The 16461-nt window shown below is 55.5% G+C and overlaps 5 protein-coding genes across 5 annotated transcripts; 4 read left to right on the forward strand and 1 right to left on the reverse strand.

The window, feature by feature from the left end:
* Window positions 1–5622: 5622 nt before the first annotated feature.
* CH63R_07561 (uncharacterized protein) lies at window positions 5623–6026 on the forward strand (the record flags this gene model as incomplete). The annotated part of the gene is made up of 3 exons (XM_018302536.1): window positions 5623–5712; window positions 5803–5904; window positions 5970–6026. 3 exons carry the CDS (start codon window positions 5623–5625, stop codon window positions 6024–6026), a joined length of 249 nt encoding a protein of 82 aa, XP_018157314.1.
* A 3550-nt stretch (window positions 6027–9576) lies between these two features.
* CH63R_07562 (C6 transcription factor) lies at window positions 9577–10149 on the forward strand (the record flags this gene model as incomplete). The annotated part of the gene is made up of 1 exon (XM_018302537.1): window positions 9577–10149. The coding sequence occupies one exon, from the start codon at window positions 9577–9579 to the stop codon at window positions 10147–10149; it is 573 nt and encodes a 190-aa protein (XP_018157315.1).
* A 10-nt stretch (window positions 10150–10159) lies between these two features.
* CH63R_07563 (C6 transcription factor) lies at window positions 10160–12394 on the forward strand (the record flags this gene model as incomplete). The annotated part of the gene is made up of 2 exons (XM_018302538.1): window positions 10160–10969; window positions 11039–12394. The coding sequence occupies 2 exons, from the start codon at window positions 10160–10162 to the stop codon at window positions 12392–12394; spliced, it is 2166 nt and encodes a 721-aa protein (XP_018157316.1).
* A 1848-nt stretch (window positions 12395–14242) lies between these two features.
* Window positions 14243–15100, forward strand: CH63R_07564 (uncharacterized protein; the record flags this gene model as incomplete). The annotated part of the gene is made up of 1 exon (XM_018302539.1): window positions 14243–15100. The coding sequence occupies one exon, from the start codon at window positions 14243–14245 to the stop codon at window positions 15098–15100; it is 858 nt and encodes a 285-aa protein (XP_018157317.1).
* Window positions 15101–15638: 538 nt separating this feature from the next.
* Window positions 15639–16278, reverse strand: CH63R_07565 (Stress responsive A/B Barrel domain-containing protein; the record flags this gene model as incomplete). The annotated part of the gene is made up of 2 exons (XM_018302540.1): window positions 15639–15869; window positions 16174–16278. The coding sequence occupies 2 exons, from the start codon at window positions 16276–16278 to the stop codon at window positions 15639–15641; spliced, it is 336 nt and encodes a 111-aa protein (XP_018157318.1).
* Between the last annotated feature and the right edge of the window lie 183 nt (window positions 16279–16461).

The raw sequence follows: 16461 nt of genomic DNA on the forward strand, positions 1-16461 counted from the left end.
CTCCTGCACCGGTATGCAGACCAACTACCAGGAGGCGCTGGTTTCCTCTGATGGAAGTTGCCGGGCGTCGGTATCTCGGCTGGTGGCAGCACTCCAGCCGTTGGTGCGAAGGTACGGTTTGGAGGAGGCTCAGGTCGTGCCCCACTAGTGTTGGTCAGAAATGACAACGTTGGTAATTTGCCGAGGAAATCGACACATCAGTTCGGCTGGTAGGCGTGTGAAACAGTGTCTGGTTCAAGAGATGGGATTGCTGGTGGCGCTCTTGGCTCGATACAGCACAGGGCAAAGTGGATTGAGATTTCGGTGACGGCAGGATCGAGAACTGGAATCCTGGCCTGGCCGATGAATGTCGGTGAGTCTGTCCACCCCGGATCGATCCCGCGCCACTCATCGAGGCTGATGCAGGGCGAGGGCATACATGACCGGCCGCTGGTCGTCCCGACTTCTTGAAAGCGGCGGAAGAGGCCGCGACTCTGTAAGTCATCGACGAACAAGCACCATCAACCCATCAGGTGACATGTGAACCTAAGGCAGAGTTGTAGAACCACCCCTGGTCGAGGCTATCCACGCCAGTGCTTCAGAAGACGGTGGAACATGCGCGAGAGCAGCGGGGACCGTAGCCGGTGGTCCGGAAAACGAAAGGCCCAAGGTCGTCAGACGGAGGCTGCGGTCGAAGAGGAACAGTACGTCTCATCGCGGACCGAACTGGCACATATGTCAACCTCGTGGGCGCCGCTCGGACAAGGGGGGGGGGCTGTGATACACACCTATCGGTCGGTGTCTCCTCTCATCTTGCAGCTGCGTTCCCATCTCGCTGCGGCAGAGATACATGGCGCGTGTGGGTGCGACGTAGATGGCGGTTGGTGACAGCGGGTACTGCGCAACGTCAAGTTCGACGCAGGCGGTCGGCAGTGCAACCACCTCGAACCGGCATGTTGGGATGAGGCTGGGGTCCCGCCTTGTGCAGCATTAAGTAGCCAGTGAGTAGATTGGCTTGTGGCCATCAACGAATGTAGACTGGCGTGCGGCGGCCACTAAGGGGAGAAGATGTTCTGTTCGTTGGCGGTTCGTCTTGTAACTCGGACCACCACCAGAGGCAATGAGTGCATCGCATGCATCTCGCCGGCTTCACACAAATCCAATCAACGACCAACAGGCAGGTAGATGATTGCTCGATTGCGTCCAGGAAGAGTCCAAGAGAAAGGCCCTGTCCCCATCGAGACATGTCGCAGGTGTGTGATGGCTCACGCTGCTTCACAGGGTAGGCCCGATCTCGCAACCCCCCAGCACACCGTTGCTCTCCAAGTTGGAAGAGAGAGCTCATGGACCTGCCCGATCGATGAGTGGCCGAGTTGTTGCAGAATGGCACGCTAAGGAACCATGGTTGTGAGAGAGATGGAAAGTAGGGAAAAGCAAATATGGGCAGGGAATCCGTGGGGCAAGGGGCCGAGAAAAGAAAGCAGAATGGGAACGCCGAGTGGAGACGGTGTGGTGAACCAAACGCGAACCTGGATCCGGTCGGGGAAAAGAAAGTATAGCGATTTCTTCGTCGCTTGTCATAGGATGGAAGAAAACAAAGTAACGAGAGAGGAAAGGGGGGGCTTGGTAATGTCTGTTGACTGGTGTTATCGTCGTTGTCGTCGTCTTCGGGTGTGTGCAGGACGTTTGCTTGTGTTTGCGCTCAGCGGAAAGAAATGAAGGACGGACAAGCAAAGGGATGGAAGAAAACTAGAAACAGAAGAGGGAACAGGAAAAAGAAACACGGTCGTCCTAGACCAGGTGGTAGTGGAACGGGTGAGCGACGGATGGCGGATGGCCGTGATGGTGGTGGTCGTGATGGTGGTGGTCGTGATGATGTTTGCTCGGAGTCTCGGAATCTGCCATTGAAGATGTACCGTTTGAGCATTATGTCCCCGTCCAAAATGTGTGTACTACAAGCATCTTTGACCAGGTACGAAAGAAGCATAGAGTAAGTAAGTAGCCTAGTCCTTCCGCGTCTGGCCCTCCACCGCTCCGGCCCCTCCCCCTCTTCCCTCTCACTCTCCCGACATGTACTGACTTACGTCAGCACCTAGCTGAACAACGCGCCTGCCCCCAGATGTGCATCCCTCTCTCTCCAGCCCCGGCGCCGGTCTTATCGATAAATGACAGAAAACAGCACAAACCTGAAAACGAGGCAGAAACGGAAAGAAAGAGGGGGAGAAATAACGGACATGACGAAAGAGAGACTAGCTTTCGAGGGGCTTCAGCTCGAGCCAACGGAGCCCAAGGGGGACTTTGCGAAGGGGAAGAAGAATGCATTACACAGCATGACGAGTGCTTGGCAGGTCGTGGGTTTTCAGAGAAGTGACGGGGGAAAAAGGAACGCGCCCATCCAGGCGACACAATTGGATGGATGCGCGGCCATGGCCCAGCAGGCGCGAAGTGGATGTCAGATCTGGGAATATCTTAGCCTACCAGCTTACAGAGTACCTAGATGGCTAGCACGAGGTACCTGATAGGTGAAAGGAGGGGGGGGGGGGGTGGGATGGGGAATTGGAGGAGAGCCGATAGGGAGGTGGGGAAGAGATGCGCATCCACACAATCGAAAGGCGGCTGCAAGATCCGCTGGGATGCCGGCTCAAATAGAATACTTGTAGAACCCCCGACGACGGTCTGCATGCGTGCGCGTGTGCGAGTGTTGTGAGAACAACTGGACGAGGAAGTTGAAGAGCATTCAGTCAGTGCGCGAGAGGTGAACAAGACGAGGAAGTCCTACATGCTCAATGAGGGAGAGTTTTAGTTTGGCCGCATCGTCTCGATGCGTAGGTACGTATCGAGCTCAAAGTCACCAATCGGCTGTTGCCGGCTACGAATTCCTCCCCGGAAGGGTGTTCCCCTCAACCACCGGGTAACCAATAGGGCCTTCCGCCGGGGCCGTCGCCGCCGCCGCCGCCGTGAACGGGGCGCCGGCGTCGCAGCCGTTCCTTGTTCTGTTCTCCTCAGTCTCGCAATCTACATAAAATAAAAAAGTATTAAAAAAAATCACCTTGAATCATTTTGTGGGCTGTCCACCTTTTTCTGTCTTTCTCATATTGTCTCCACCTGACTACTCAGGTCGTCATTAAGCAGGTTACAGAGAAAGAAAGAAAAAAACAAGAAAAAAAAAGGGAAGAAAAAAAGGTATGACGACAATCTGTGACATTTCTGGTATGGCTATCCAAAAAGGAGTGACATATTGCCGTCGCCTTTTAGCATGCAAAGAACGTTTGATATTGCCCCCAGCCCTTACCAACGGTACGGTCGTCTCAGCCGCCCGGTCCAGCTTGGTCCAAGGCAAGTAAGTACACCACTTACCTAAGTAGTTCCCGCGTGCTGCAAGGCGCTCCAAACAAGCATCCCGCTCGTTTCCTCACTGCCGTCCCTGCTCCTCACTCGCCATATGTTGTCTCTTTTATCTCATTCGTCCTGGTGCAGTAGCTCCGAGTCCACGCAAACAATGTGGCCATGTTGGCGATATACATTGACACCAGCCATGTGCAAACTGGAAAGATGTTGTAAGCTTGGACTCGTGGTTGCTACTACCTCATGCACATCGGCATTAGGAATGCAACGACTTAGACACCATTACGGAAGGAAAGAAAAGCCCCGGTCTCTGGCAAACGTCGTTCGCCCCCCGCCCCCCTTTTTCCGCCCCCATCCAACTCAGTCTGTGGATTTCGCGAGTCAATCATCTTCTTCGGTCGGCTCAGGGTTGCACTACCGCCATGGGCGCCTTTTCATCTACTGCGGAAGTCGACCACATCCTTCTTGAGTGGAGGCAAGACTTCTTCTCTCTGTATGTAAAAAGAAAGTGCAAGAGAAGATCCCAACCGGGGAAAGGTGTGCCGTTTGAGCGTCCACATCGGCGCGCCCTCTCCGCCCATACATGCGTACCAGACATACGGGAAAGGGGGTAGAGTGGTCTCTCGCGGTCCTTCCAGGCTTGGTAAACGAGAAATCACACGAGCTTTACGGCAAAGTCGCAGCCAGAGGGAACCCCCCCTAAGTTAGATCCTGGGGCAGATCGAACAGAGCTCTGGAACATCCACTCATCTGGGCTCTTTTTCTGCTCGTTCCCTGCTCGACCCTTGCTGCAGTAGCCTTTCGATCGACTGCCCACCAGGGAGCCAATGAGTGACCCGGGAACATGGGGTAATGGATTTGGGAGGAGGAGGGTATTGCATGGTCGGGGGTCTTGCGTTGGAGGGGAATTGATCAGATACCTCAGTACTTAGACGGACATCATAGCGCTGGCTTCACACTTTGCTTTCCATTTCGTCCGCATTGCTTTGCCTTGTATGTGTACGTGTGCCCCGACTGCCCCGTCCCGTTCCAACAAAGAAGAAGGAATCGAACGGATTCAAATTCCGGAAGCGCCGCCGCCAGCCGCGACCTGCACGTGCCTCGCAACAAGCAACAAGTCGGGCCACGTCCTTAAAAGTGGTGTCCCGCCTCCAGAATCGGGCTGCTTTTGGGCTTGGAGCTGGTCCGACCCTGTCTCACCTTGACAAGAGACAAATTGTGAGATGAAATAAACAAAATAGCCAAAAATCCACACCCCTAAGAAAAACGAAGGGCAGGGCGCCATCTCAGTCAAACACATCCCCAAATCCCCGAAAGTCAGAAAACGCCCGCCAAGGCGAAGAGGCCATGTATCCAGAAAGAAAAAGGACAGAGAGCGAGAGCAAGAGACAGACAGAGAGACAGAGAGACAGAAAGGCAGAGGAACAGAGAAGCAGAGAGGCAGAGGCAGAGAGAAAAAGAGACATGACTGACGAGTGCATGTACACTCTCACACGCATACATCCGTTCCCGATGAACAATTCTTCAGCCACCACCCGAGGGCCTTGCCCGCCCCACCTTGTCCATCCCCCCTCCTCCCCTCCTCGAACAGAGTGATCCAGGATCCGTTCCCCAACGTCTATCCTTGCCAGACAAGGCCGATGTACATAAGTGGTGTACATGTTTGAAGTAGTGTACGAGATCCTAGTAACTTGGTTGGCGCCACCATCGTCCATCGCTGGACTACCACTGATGCGCCTCTCCCCCCGGGGGGGGGTCGGTCTCTGCTAGTCCCGCACCAGAGAATGTGATATGTGCCATCTGCACTGTACCGGTCTCCCGGCCTGTTTCGTTTCTTTTGCTTGCTGCTGTTGCGGTTGTTGCTGCTGGTGGCCTTCCGCCGGTTGCTCGCCGATTGAGTATTATCAGATGGCACTGCCATATTTTCTTCTTGCACTAGTAACCAGAGCAGGGACTTGGAACACCCGCTCCCACTCGACCTCTTCTCCCTCACCCAGCCTACCCGGTCCTTGCCATCTTTGACGGCCAGTGCTTTGTCCTCGTCGTGCGGGTTCAAAGAAAGCGGCAAAGTATAAGAGTCCACGGGTGCCGCCTTGATCTCTGCCTCGTCCGGATCACCATCACCATCACCATCACCGCATACATCAAACCAAGTCCGCAGCCTTGCTTCAAGCTTCGCGCCCCACGTCCCAACCTGGATACCTAAATCTCATCGCCCAACAACTCGAGAGCCGGGGACCACGCACACCGCACAACGACCGCCTTCACAATCACACTTAAGTCCCGCGTGCCGCCATCATGGTCTGCTCCGCGCAATATCAGGTCGACAAGGCCGCATCCCGAGCCCAGCAGAAGCCATCATCTTCATCCAAGAGCGGTTCGAAACAGGTGAGCAAGCCCGGTTGCACTCCACATTCACATCCAACAGCCAAAAAAAAAAAAAAAAAACCTAACTCTCGTGGCAGTATCTTCTCCCAGGTATTCGATGCCCTACGTGTCATGCCTCAGGTAAAGAGGTGTGGGTACTACCCGGAAAAGAGTGCGGCTACTGCGGCACCCCCTGCGGCTAGGCCAGCTCATGTGAGTTTCTTTAACTTCCTCCCACGTCATACCGATATGCGGCGGTGAGGCTGACTCTTGAACAGTCCCAATGCCCCCTCGATCTGAACAGGAGCCAAGTTGCTCGGACTGTGATGCGATGATGGGAACCATCAAAAACTATAACGATACCCTGGGACAACGGTGAATGGCGACACACAAGGGCTACGAGATGGAGGGGCTGTGCGTGTGCGTGGGCGGGCAAGGCGACCGATGAGTGTGTGTGTTCGACTAGGAGGATTTCATTTTTCGTCATTTTTTCCTTTGTGAGGGAACGGGGAAAAAAGGGGCAGATCAAAAACGACTGGGTGGGCCAATCTGGGTACTGGCCCTGTAACGTTAACGAGCCATGTCTGTCCGATTTTCAGATCGGTTTGCGCAAGTGGAGGGGCACATCAGGCTGGAGGGGGGGGAGAACGAACAGAGGGGTAACAAACGACATGGCATACCAACCGGCGCCTGGGACTTGGGGCTTGGAAGGGAGTTCGGAATTGTAATGATAGCCATCTGGAATATGCTTGCTTTCAAACTAGAGACGTACGACAAGAAGAACTTCTTTTGTTCGCTTCGACAGCTCCCGCTTCCTGCTGGACCGTTGGATGCCGCTCATCGAGGTACCCAGGTGTGCCGAGGGGGGCTGGCTACATGTGCGATACTCCGATGGACAAAGATCCCACCACCATCGATCTTGGAACCACCGATGGAGTGAGTGCATGCAGGCCGACAAGTACCAAGCATAGGACCAGAACACATGGCGTGGCTCCCGATCGCGACATTGCCGGACGTGCTTTCGCTCGGAGATACGGCCGCCATATTGGATTGGTGCTTGTCGAGCCCGCAGCTATGTCTGCGACGATTTGGCTGCAATGCCTGCTGCAGCTGCAGCTGCATGGTGGAGGCCACTCCTCTCCTGAGGCGTCTATCGATCAAGATCGAGGTGGCATCGCTGTTGGAAAGGGGGAAAGAGACGAGGAGTAGAAAAGCAAAGAGGTGCTTGGTACTCTGCTCAGTGCGGAGAGTGCGGAGAGTGTATCCGTAGTATCAGGTGGGTAGTCCCGACCTGACTCTTGAGTCTTGAGGGCAAGATGGCGTTGGACAGAAACCTGGCAGTTGGCGGGCCCATTGAACTGTCCAGATTTAGCATAAGGTTGCGAGCTGCACGCACTGCGGGCAGGCCCTTGGGGGGCCCTTGGGCCCTTGAAAGTTGACAAGTCGTTACGCGGCCCGGGGGGAATGCAGTGCGGGTCCCAGTGACTATCTACCTCACTACCTACAACAGGGAGGTGAGGTCGGCATCGCGGGTCAAAAACAGCGGTGATGAATAACGAACCTCGGCCTACATGGTCCCCTTACTACACTAGCACACGAGCAACCCAATAAATCCCAACTCCACGGTTCCACTGGCGCATACAGCTGGAGCTGGGAGCTGGATCTGGCTCGTTTCACCAAATGGTCTACAGTGTGCGAGGGAAAGCCACTCCTATGGTGGGAGATGCTAAGGCCAGTTGAGAGCGTCACAGCTGTGGCCCGGAATTTACGTGCAAGACTTCTCAGCTGGCCAACTGGCTGGCGGAGCTGAGCTGCGTTCCGAGGGGCGGTGGTGAGCGGCTGCGTGCAAGCCGTGGTCGACAAAAAGCAGGCAGAAGAGGGCCGTGTGGGCTTTCTCGTCTCTAAGACATGCGAGCTGTCACAAATGATGACACGGGCAGCCCGGGCCTGCTCGCCAGGGAATCCGTTGCAGGATGGAGAGTACGGCAACAACGATCCAGTGAGCTTGTTCTTCGTGCCAGCAGGACACGCCCTGTTGCGCGAATGGAGTCGATTTGGTGACTTGCCAGGGCCATCAGGAGGCCGAGGGCATCCGCAAACACCCCATTGGCGATGTGTGGACCAAGTGCAGCGAGCAGCACATTGATGCGAAGAATGATGAAGCTTGGCCTGCTTACCGTTGGTTTCGGAGGGAGGTGGACGACGCGGGCGTGTGGGAGCCTAGCAGAAGAAACAGCGGAGAGGAAAGGTGGAAGAAAAAAAGGAAAGAAAAAAGCAAGGTTTGATTGACGCGGCCATGCGCAGAAGTTGAGATTTGACCACTTCTGTGGCCCATCTAGCCCATGTTGGCAGCACTTTCCATCATCCTTCATCCTTCATCATCAGGTGCTCCCAGAGATCTACCTAGGTAGTAGGCCCCTTGCTAGGTAGGTAGGCCCCTAGCAAGCAAGCAAGGTGCCGACATAGGTCCGCTTGTTCCTCAGGGTGTTCCTCCCCATCCTAGACAGGTCTGACTGAGTCTGGGAACCATTCATCGCAGACATGCATCCATGAAGCCGCGTCTGAGTTGAGACACGTTCGTTCGATCTCCGACTTGGGGGCCGACATGTTATTCGGGCCCCTTCCCTCGTGTGACACCCCTTAGCTCCCCGAAGGTACCTCATGAGCAACATTCTCAAGTCAAGTTTCAAGACAACTCGTGAACCCAACAAACAGTCGAATCCCCAACTCTGCCCAAGAGCGCATGTATTTCTTCATCACCTTGGTGATAGAAGTGGAGTCTGAACCGTCTGGCTCTTGGGGGTAACACTTGAGTCTTATTATTGACAATGACCTCTTCATGGGGGCGTGGACGGCACTCATCATTGAGACCTGAGTAGAGTAGCCTCGGAAAAGTAACTAATAATATCCACCCACCACAGTGGTTGAGTTGACTCTTTGAGTCGTGGCGTCTATTTACTCATCCGTCTCACCTTGCTTTTTGAAAGTCATCGCCGCTTCAGCCCTGTTCATCTCCATGCTAGATGCTGTAACCGATGCTCTCGCAAGCAAGCTGCCCACAGCATGTCTCAAGTCCCCGTCTGAAATATCATTTGTTGCTTCAGAGAGCCTCGACCGCCATTACTCCTCGATTACTGCCAACGCATCAAACATCGCGAATCGCGGGGCTATGGCATGATGTTTTCTTCATTGTCTTGTGCTTTTTCCCTCGTCACTTTCCTTTTTCCTTGTTTCAACCGCTTCGTATGCAGCAAGGTGACTTGCGGACTCCACAACAGCCGACATTGCCGAGCAACTTGAAGCGTCCAACTTGAGGCGTACAACCCCAAGGGGATTGTTAGTTGGTTGTTTGGTTGTGTGAAGTCTTGACGTACATAGAGTCTACACTAGATAGACACGTGCACGTGCATCGAGCATCAATCAACCTCACTCGTCTCAGCGTAACCAGCAGGCCAGCTGAAATCCAACGGCTCTGATTCCCAATTGGAGTCCTTAGTTTGGGGCCTTGAACCCCGCACATGGGTACCTGTCAACCTAGGTAGTCGGGATAATTGAGTGCCCAAAGTACCTCTCCACACAAAGCTCTATGCGATGGTACGGGTACCTGACTATTCAACCCCTCTCCGCCCTTCTTCAATGCCCAATGACAGCGCCTGTCCACCCGTAGCCCGTCCCCCAGAGTTTGAGAGCTCATCCGCTCCACCTTGTTGCCGTCCTGAACTTCCCCCCGCCACTTCCCGGCGCCCAACTCCCTGAGCCGCCGCCGTCGCAAGACTTGCGCCGAAGAGGTTCTGCAGCCATCACCATTTCCAGCTCAGTAACGCACGTCGCGGCACCATCCCCCATCCTCCTCCAGTCCGCCGCCCCCCTGCCGCCGTATATACCATGAACGGTATCGACATCCTTTGCGATGCCGCTGGCTCCGACATGCTCAACTCCCTCTACTCCCCGCCCGAAGTACCGAAAGAGCCGGCCCAACATCCACCTCAGCAGCTCGGGAAGCGCAAGTTAAGCACATCCGACACATCGCCCTCCTCGATACACGTCTGCCATATATGCAAAAGAGTCTACGAGCGAGCCGATCATCTGACGCGCCATCTACGATCCCATGAGAACGCCCGCCCCTACCAGTGCTCCCGATGCCCCAAGCGATTCAACCGCGCCGACCTCCTCACCCGCCATGAGACAACACACGACCGGGATAACGCGGGCAAGGGCAGAACATTCATACGCAGAAGCGATCGAGCCGCCGAGGCCTGTCTGAACTGCGCCGCTTCCAAGTCAAAATGCGAGGTAAACATTGGCCCAACCACGTTGTACCCTGGCCACGAGACTGACGCCCACATAGGACGCCAAGCCTTGTTCTCGCTGTCGCTCCAAGAACCTGCCATGCGAAGTTGCTTCCAAGCGCACACATCCGCATCGGTCATCAACAGATGGTATTTCAACTCCGTCTGAAACTTCCACGATGCATCAGAGTCTTGACACGAACGGTGGCATGGATCCCGGCTCGGCGTATGGCGGCTCCAAAATGTCGCTCGTGCCTCCGAATACCGACATGGCCCACGAAATAGACGCGGCATCTTTCATGGACGATGGGTTTGCGGGCCCCGTAATCGACATGGTGATGGACGACATGGTCAATTTCAACCCGGTACACAGCTACTTTCAGGACATGGACTTTTCCTCGTGGGATCTGAACTTCGACGCTATAACCATCCCACAGCCCGAGATCAACCAATCTCCCGAGTCTACTACAACCAGCCGGTCAAAGTCGAACGCGCGCAACGCTTCAAAGGCGCACGCCGCCTTTAAACGGTCGCCCTGGCTGTGGGAGCCAGGCCCGAAGGATTACGCGCTTCACTACGCAACCCCCCAAGACAAAGAACGGCTTGTCCTGGACGATGGTACCTTTGCGAACTCTCCCGCTTTCTATAAACTTATCACCACCCCGGGGACCAAGCTCAAAATGACGTCCTCGTCGAGAGACAGTCTTTTGGCCATGGTGGTGGCTAGCACAGTGCAGAAGGGCAACCGTACCCGCACTCCGTCCTTCCCGTCCCTGGATCTCCTGAATCATCTCGTCCAGGCTCATTTCATTCATGACGAGCATCAGAGCGATAGCTGGATTCACCTAGCGACCTTTGACGCTGCAGAGGCGATACCTGAGCTGCTCGCTGGTATACTATCGAGTGGTGCGACTTATATATCCATCCCAGCGGTTTGGCAATTTGGTTTCTCGCTCCATGAAGTCCTGCGGCTCGGGCTAGCTGATTTGGTACGTAATCCTGGATGCGTATAGCTTCGGTCAGAAGCAAGGCCGGGCTGTCATGCTGACATACCACAGTTCGAGAGCTCGAATTCCTCCACCCGAGATCTCGGCGCGCTCCAGGGCTTCATGCTCAGCCTGGACATAGGCATTTGGAGCGGATTCAAGAGAAAGATGGAGATAGCAGAAAGCTTCTTGCAACCTATCATGACCATGCTCAGACGCGCTGGTAACTTCTCGGCCCCACCAGACTCGTCAGCAATCATTCCGACGCTCGCCGACCCTCCCGACGTGCTGGATTCAAAGTGGCGCAAATTTGCCAAACGCGAGTCCTACAAGCGGCTCGTGTTGCACATGTTCTTTCACGACATACAATCATCCATCGGGTTTTGCAAGAATCCGCTGATGTCATATACCGAGCTCAACTTCGGTCTTCCAGCCTCCCGAGATTTGTGGCGAGCCCGGTCTGCGGAGCAATGGAGAAACCTGTACTTGGCCAAAACGAATGCTGCACCAGACAGCCCTATCCCTCGGGTGTCGGAAATAATGCATTGCACCGAAATCCTAGACGATTTCGGGCAGTTGGTCGACACGGAACTTTGCTACATGGCTTTACTACATGGATACTGGGGCCAGATATCGGCATACCGCGAGGCCATCAAATTCTACGCGGACGGGATCTCGAGCAAGAGAAACACGACGCACTGCCTCTGGCTCAAGACACAGTATCAAGAGCTGTATCGCGACCTCAACGACTTTTCGACCATGATCCTTACTTCTAAACGGCCAACAGCTCAGCTTGCAGTCATGTCGGAGGTCCTCATGATGCTCCTCCACGTTTCTCCCGATGTTCTCCAAACGTTTGCGGGCAAGGCAGGAGAGGACGAGGCTCGCAGGACTTTTGGCCGTCTGGAAGAGAGCTGGGTGACGACATCCGAAGCCCGCTACGCCATCTGGCATGCTGGCCAGATCTTCCATCACGCGCGACAACTGCCGCCCGTTTCCCTTCGCGAGTTCAACGCCATCGCAGTGTATTTTGCGTGTCTCACCCTTTGGGCATATGGCCTGCTGTCATGCTCTTTATCCAGGCAAAGCTCAGACCAGGAAATGGGCAACGGCACGGGCCGCAAGTCCAATCCGGAATATATTCTCATGGACTCGGAAGAAAACCGCGAGACGAGGGCTTTCCTACAGCTGAATCGCGGCGTGCCTGGGCTAACGCTGAACGGGGACCCCGCCGACGGCGTAGAGTCGCTATCTAACCCGAACGTGGTGTTGTCCGTTGCAAGGGACATCCTGCGGAATAATTTCCCTGTTGTCTCGGAGCCGCTGCCACCTCTTGTCGAGAGCTTGAAGAGACTTCTGCAAGACCTGGGCTCCGGAGCAGCGGGGAGGCCGTCGAGGGCGGTGAGCGAAGACAACTCCCACGTCTGATTGCGTTGCTGGCATCTGGATTCTCGATTCTGAATTTCAATTTACGCAAAGCGACGGCGTCTTTTATGACAACGGTCTTTTATGACAACAGGGCGTGTATCATCATTGCCTTCAATGTTCTTTATGAATACCATGTATACCAAGGAGATGGCACAGGAGGTCATGGGGATATGTTTTCTATTACAGGAAGCCAACCAAACAACACTCGTCCCTCGGTGAAGCCGCTCTCCCCAAAAAAGACATGACAGGGATGCACATTGGCCTAGAGAAATGGCCCACGAGAGGCTGGGTCTTACTCTCATATAATCAATTTCATTCATGGACTCGAGAGCGCTTGATCCGAACAAGGCGCTTCCTGCAGGTACACAGGCGGACACAGCCCGTCATTGGCACTGGCTCTCGTCCGAAGCCTTGTGAAACTTCCCGATAGTATAACCGAGCCATGTGGTTACTTGGACGAATCCGCAATCTCCTCCCCCACCTCCCCCCGTTTATATCCATGGCAGGAGTGCTGTTTATTCTTGCAGAGGGGGGGAGAACCGTGACACCGACGATGACGATCCTCAAAGGCACCGACCGCAGAGACACCCGACTCCCTACCTCGTTCTACGATGAAAATCTTCGGCCCTAAACTTGGAAAGCAGTGCCTTGGACAACCCGAAGACGAGGGGCTGGTGAAGAGGATTGAGTTTGTCGATTGAGGACAATTTTCGAGCCATGACCGCCTCGACCCCTAACCAGAAACCTAATTGCCTCGCGGGCGGGAAGAGAAGATTGAGGCGGGGAATCATTCGTTTGAATGATGGTTCGCCTACGATCCTTTTTCCGATGGTATCTGTTAGTACCTAAACAACCGCGCTCGTCTATGTAGGTGCGCTTGCCGCGTTGTTGTTGTTAGCATTCCGCCCGGGGAGGGGGGGGAGGGGGGACTCGGCACCAGGACAACCTTGCGTGCGTCAACGAGGCAAAAACCAGAGAAATCATTGTACATAGCAAAGCGACGGCGCGGTTCTGTCCTCAATTCGGACTTAATTTCAATTGTCAACCCGTTTTCATATCTAGCCTCATCCACGGCTAACCAATTCACGACAACCACGTTCTTTGGGTGAGGGTCCCGGGCCTTGACCCGGTCTCCGCTCCGTTGTCAATCGCCGAAACTTGCGATCCCTGCCCTGCCAGTGGGGCCCATTGACTCCCGCCCAGGTCCCCCGGACTTGTTCGGAGAGGGGCTGAGCGCGCTTGGCCTGGAACCTCATTCGGAGAACATCATCACCGTCACAGATCCGGGGCCTCTTCCCCCCTCCCCCTCCCTCTCCTTTCCACCACTCACTCACTTACTTACGTTTCCATTCGTTCGCCTTGCCCTCTTCATCCTCACCTCTCTCTCTCTCTGCCTCTCTCGCACGCACAGCAAGCATCGCTTGGGCCAGGCTCGTTGCACCCCTCAACCCCTTCAACCCTCATCCCATGACGCGCATCTCCTCACGAGACCAGGAAGTCTAAAGCTCAATCCCGCCCATTTGATACAATTAACCTGAGTCGCCCCCGTTTCTGTTTTTCCCTTCCTTCGACCGCCTTACTTCACGCTACCTACGCACGTACACCTTTTCTTCCCAGGCTTTCCCCCTCATATACCCTTCCCTCTCATCTTCTTCCGTCCTTCACATCAACCGTCCATCCCCATCCACCTCCCCATCAACCGTTATACCCAGAGATACCCAATACCAGATACCCTATACCCAGTACCCGTACCGCCCCTTTTATTTATCCATTCACATACCCAACGCTCCATAATCGTCACCCGCACAGACAAAACAATCAAACAAACAAACAAACAAGCAAACAACCATGGAGTCTATACGCCAGAGAATCCAGATCCCCGACTCCATCAAGCAGATCCCCGACCAGCTCAAGCCCAAGTCCCCCAAGGCCCTCGACAAGGGCGCTGACTCCATCCCCACCTCGCTCACGCCCACCCCCGTCTCCCCGCCGCTGGCGACCCCGTCCCACGGCGACCTCGGCGCCGTCCTGACCATCGCCTGCGCGACGCCCATCGCCGCCAAGCCCACCACCGTCCTCGCCACCGTTCTCAACCCGGCCACCTACCCGACCTGGAACACCTTCGTCCCGCGCGCCACCGTCTCCCGCCCCTCGGGCCTCGCCGTGCCGCCCATGCTGTCGGGCGAGCCCTCCATCGCCAAGCTCCAGCCCGGCGAGCTCCTGCTCGAGGGCACCCACGTCACCTTCGAGGTCCACCTGACGCTCGACCCGGCCAAGACGACGACCAACCAGGCCCTCGTCGTCACCAAGCTCGAGGAGTTCACCCGCACCGACGCCGACGCCAACGGCGAGACCCACCGCGGCCGCAAGGGCTACCGCGTCTGCTGGAAGACGGGCGGCCTCGTGCCGCCCTTCGTCCTCAAGTCCGAGCGCGTCCAGGAGTTCCTCGAGACCGAGGATGGCACCGGCACCGAGTACCGCTGCTGGGAGACCTTCTACGGGCCCCTCGCCCAGGTCCTGCGCTTCACCATGGTCAGCCAGCTGGAGACCGGCTTCGCCGCCTGGATGGACGGCCTGAAGAACCACCTCGAGGGGAGGACGGCCCAGGCCCCTGCCGCCGCCGCCGCCGCTGCTGCCGTAGCTGCTCCCGCGACCACTCCCGCCGCGGCGCCGGCCGCGGCGCCAGCCGTCGCTGCCGCTTCGTGATCCGTGTGCGTTGAATCACTCGGGAGGGAATCTCTTCACCTCTTTTCTTTTCGATGCGTGCCTGTTGTATTTACCTCCCCTCCCCCAACGTTCCCTCTGTGTTTGCACGTTCGAAAATGAGGCGGTAAGAATAAAAGAAAAAAAAAAAGATGGAAAAAAAAAGAACGCCCACAATGACAAGAAAGGCCGGATTGACGACCGTTTTTCTTGGTTTCAAAGTAGGGCGGGGGGGTTGGGTTTCCGTGTACGCAAAGTAGCTTGATACCTGTCCATAACCGGCAACAAGGAGTTTATTTGGCAATTGATCAAGGAGTGTATTTGACAATTGATTCTTCCACCCCGAGAAGAAAAGAAGAAAGGGAGAAAAGCCGAGACCCCCAAAGGAACGAGGGGAAACCGTTGCCGTATACAGCCCCCCGTACCATCATCCCATTTGCCCATTCCCAAACGCTTCATCAAAAGGCCGTCCCTCTATATATCTCTATCTCTCCTTCTCTCTCTCCCTCTCTCTTGACCTCCCATTACATGATTGACCGTCTCACAGTTGGGCCACGGCCTGGGGCTCAAAGTAGACGGACATAATGCCGGTGACGTCGACGTTCTCCTTGACAAAGACCTTGATGGCGCCGTGAGCGGCGCACTCGTCGTCGTAGTACCGCATGTCGTCGAGCGAGGCGAACTCGGTCTTGCAGACGACGGTGTAGCCCTGGCTGCGCGGGTCGTCGATGGCGGGGCCGACGACCATGGAGAGGATGTACGGCTTCCCGTCCTGTGAGCGTGGTCAGCTTCCCTCCGTGTTTCTGTCTTTCCTCGTGGAATGGACCGGCGGTGCTGGGGGGGATGCGGCGAGGACATCGACGTGGCGGATATTGATATGCATTGTGTGACAGTTTTGGGGAGGAGGTGTTGTTCGGTGTAGTGACGGATGAGGGCGGTGGGGCCGAGACCCGGGGTCCCGGGGCCGATGATAGGGGTGCCCAGAATCGGGCGCCGGCAGCAGAAAAGGGAAAACAAGGGCAGAATGAACAAGACGACGACGGGTCCCCAGCACGGAGTTGTCCCCTTTTACCTACCTTCTTCTGGTTTTCCCCCAAGATCTTGTACTGCTCAATCAGGCCCTGTCTCTGCCCCTCGTCTGCAATCTTGAACATGGTGACGCGATGGATTCGGCCCGCCATTTTGGGTTTTCTTCGTCGGCACGTCTGTGTTTTGTGTTTTGTGTGTGTGTGTCCGTGTGCGCGCGCGCGTGTGTTTTATTCCCGGTTCCTCACTTTTCTCCTTTCCTTGCAATATGAATTCCGTGTCGTAGTAGATAGAAGCCGTCGTTCGGAAGAGCGCGTGCGACGGTGATAGTGGTGCTT

Source organism: Colletotrichum higginsianum, chromosome 5 (genome assembly GCF_001672515.1).
Source record: "Colletotrichum higginsianum IMI 349063 chromosome 5, whole genome shotgun sequence".
In the NCBI taxonomy this organism is placed as follows: Eukaryota; Fungi; Ascomycota; class Sordariomycetes; order Glomerellales; family Glomerellaceae; genus Colletotrichum; species Colletotrichum higginsianum.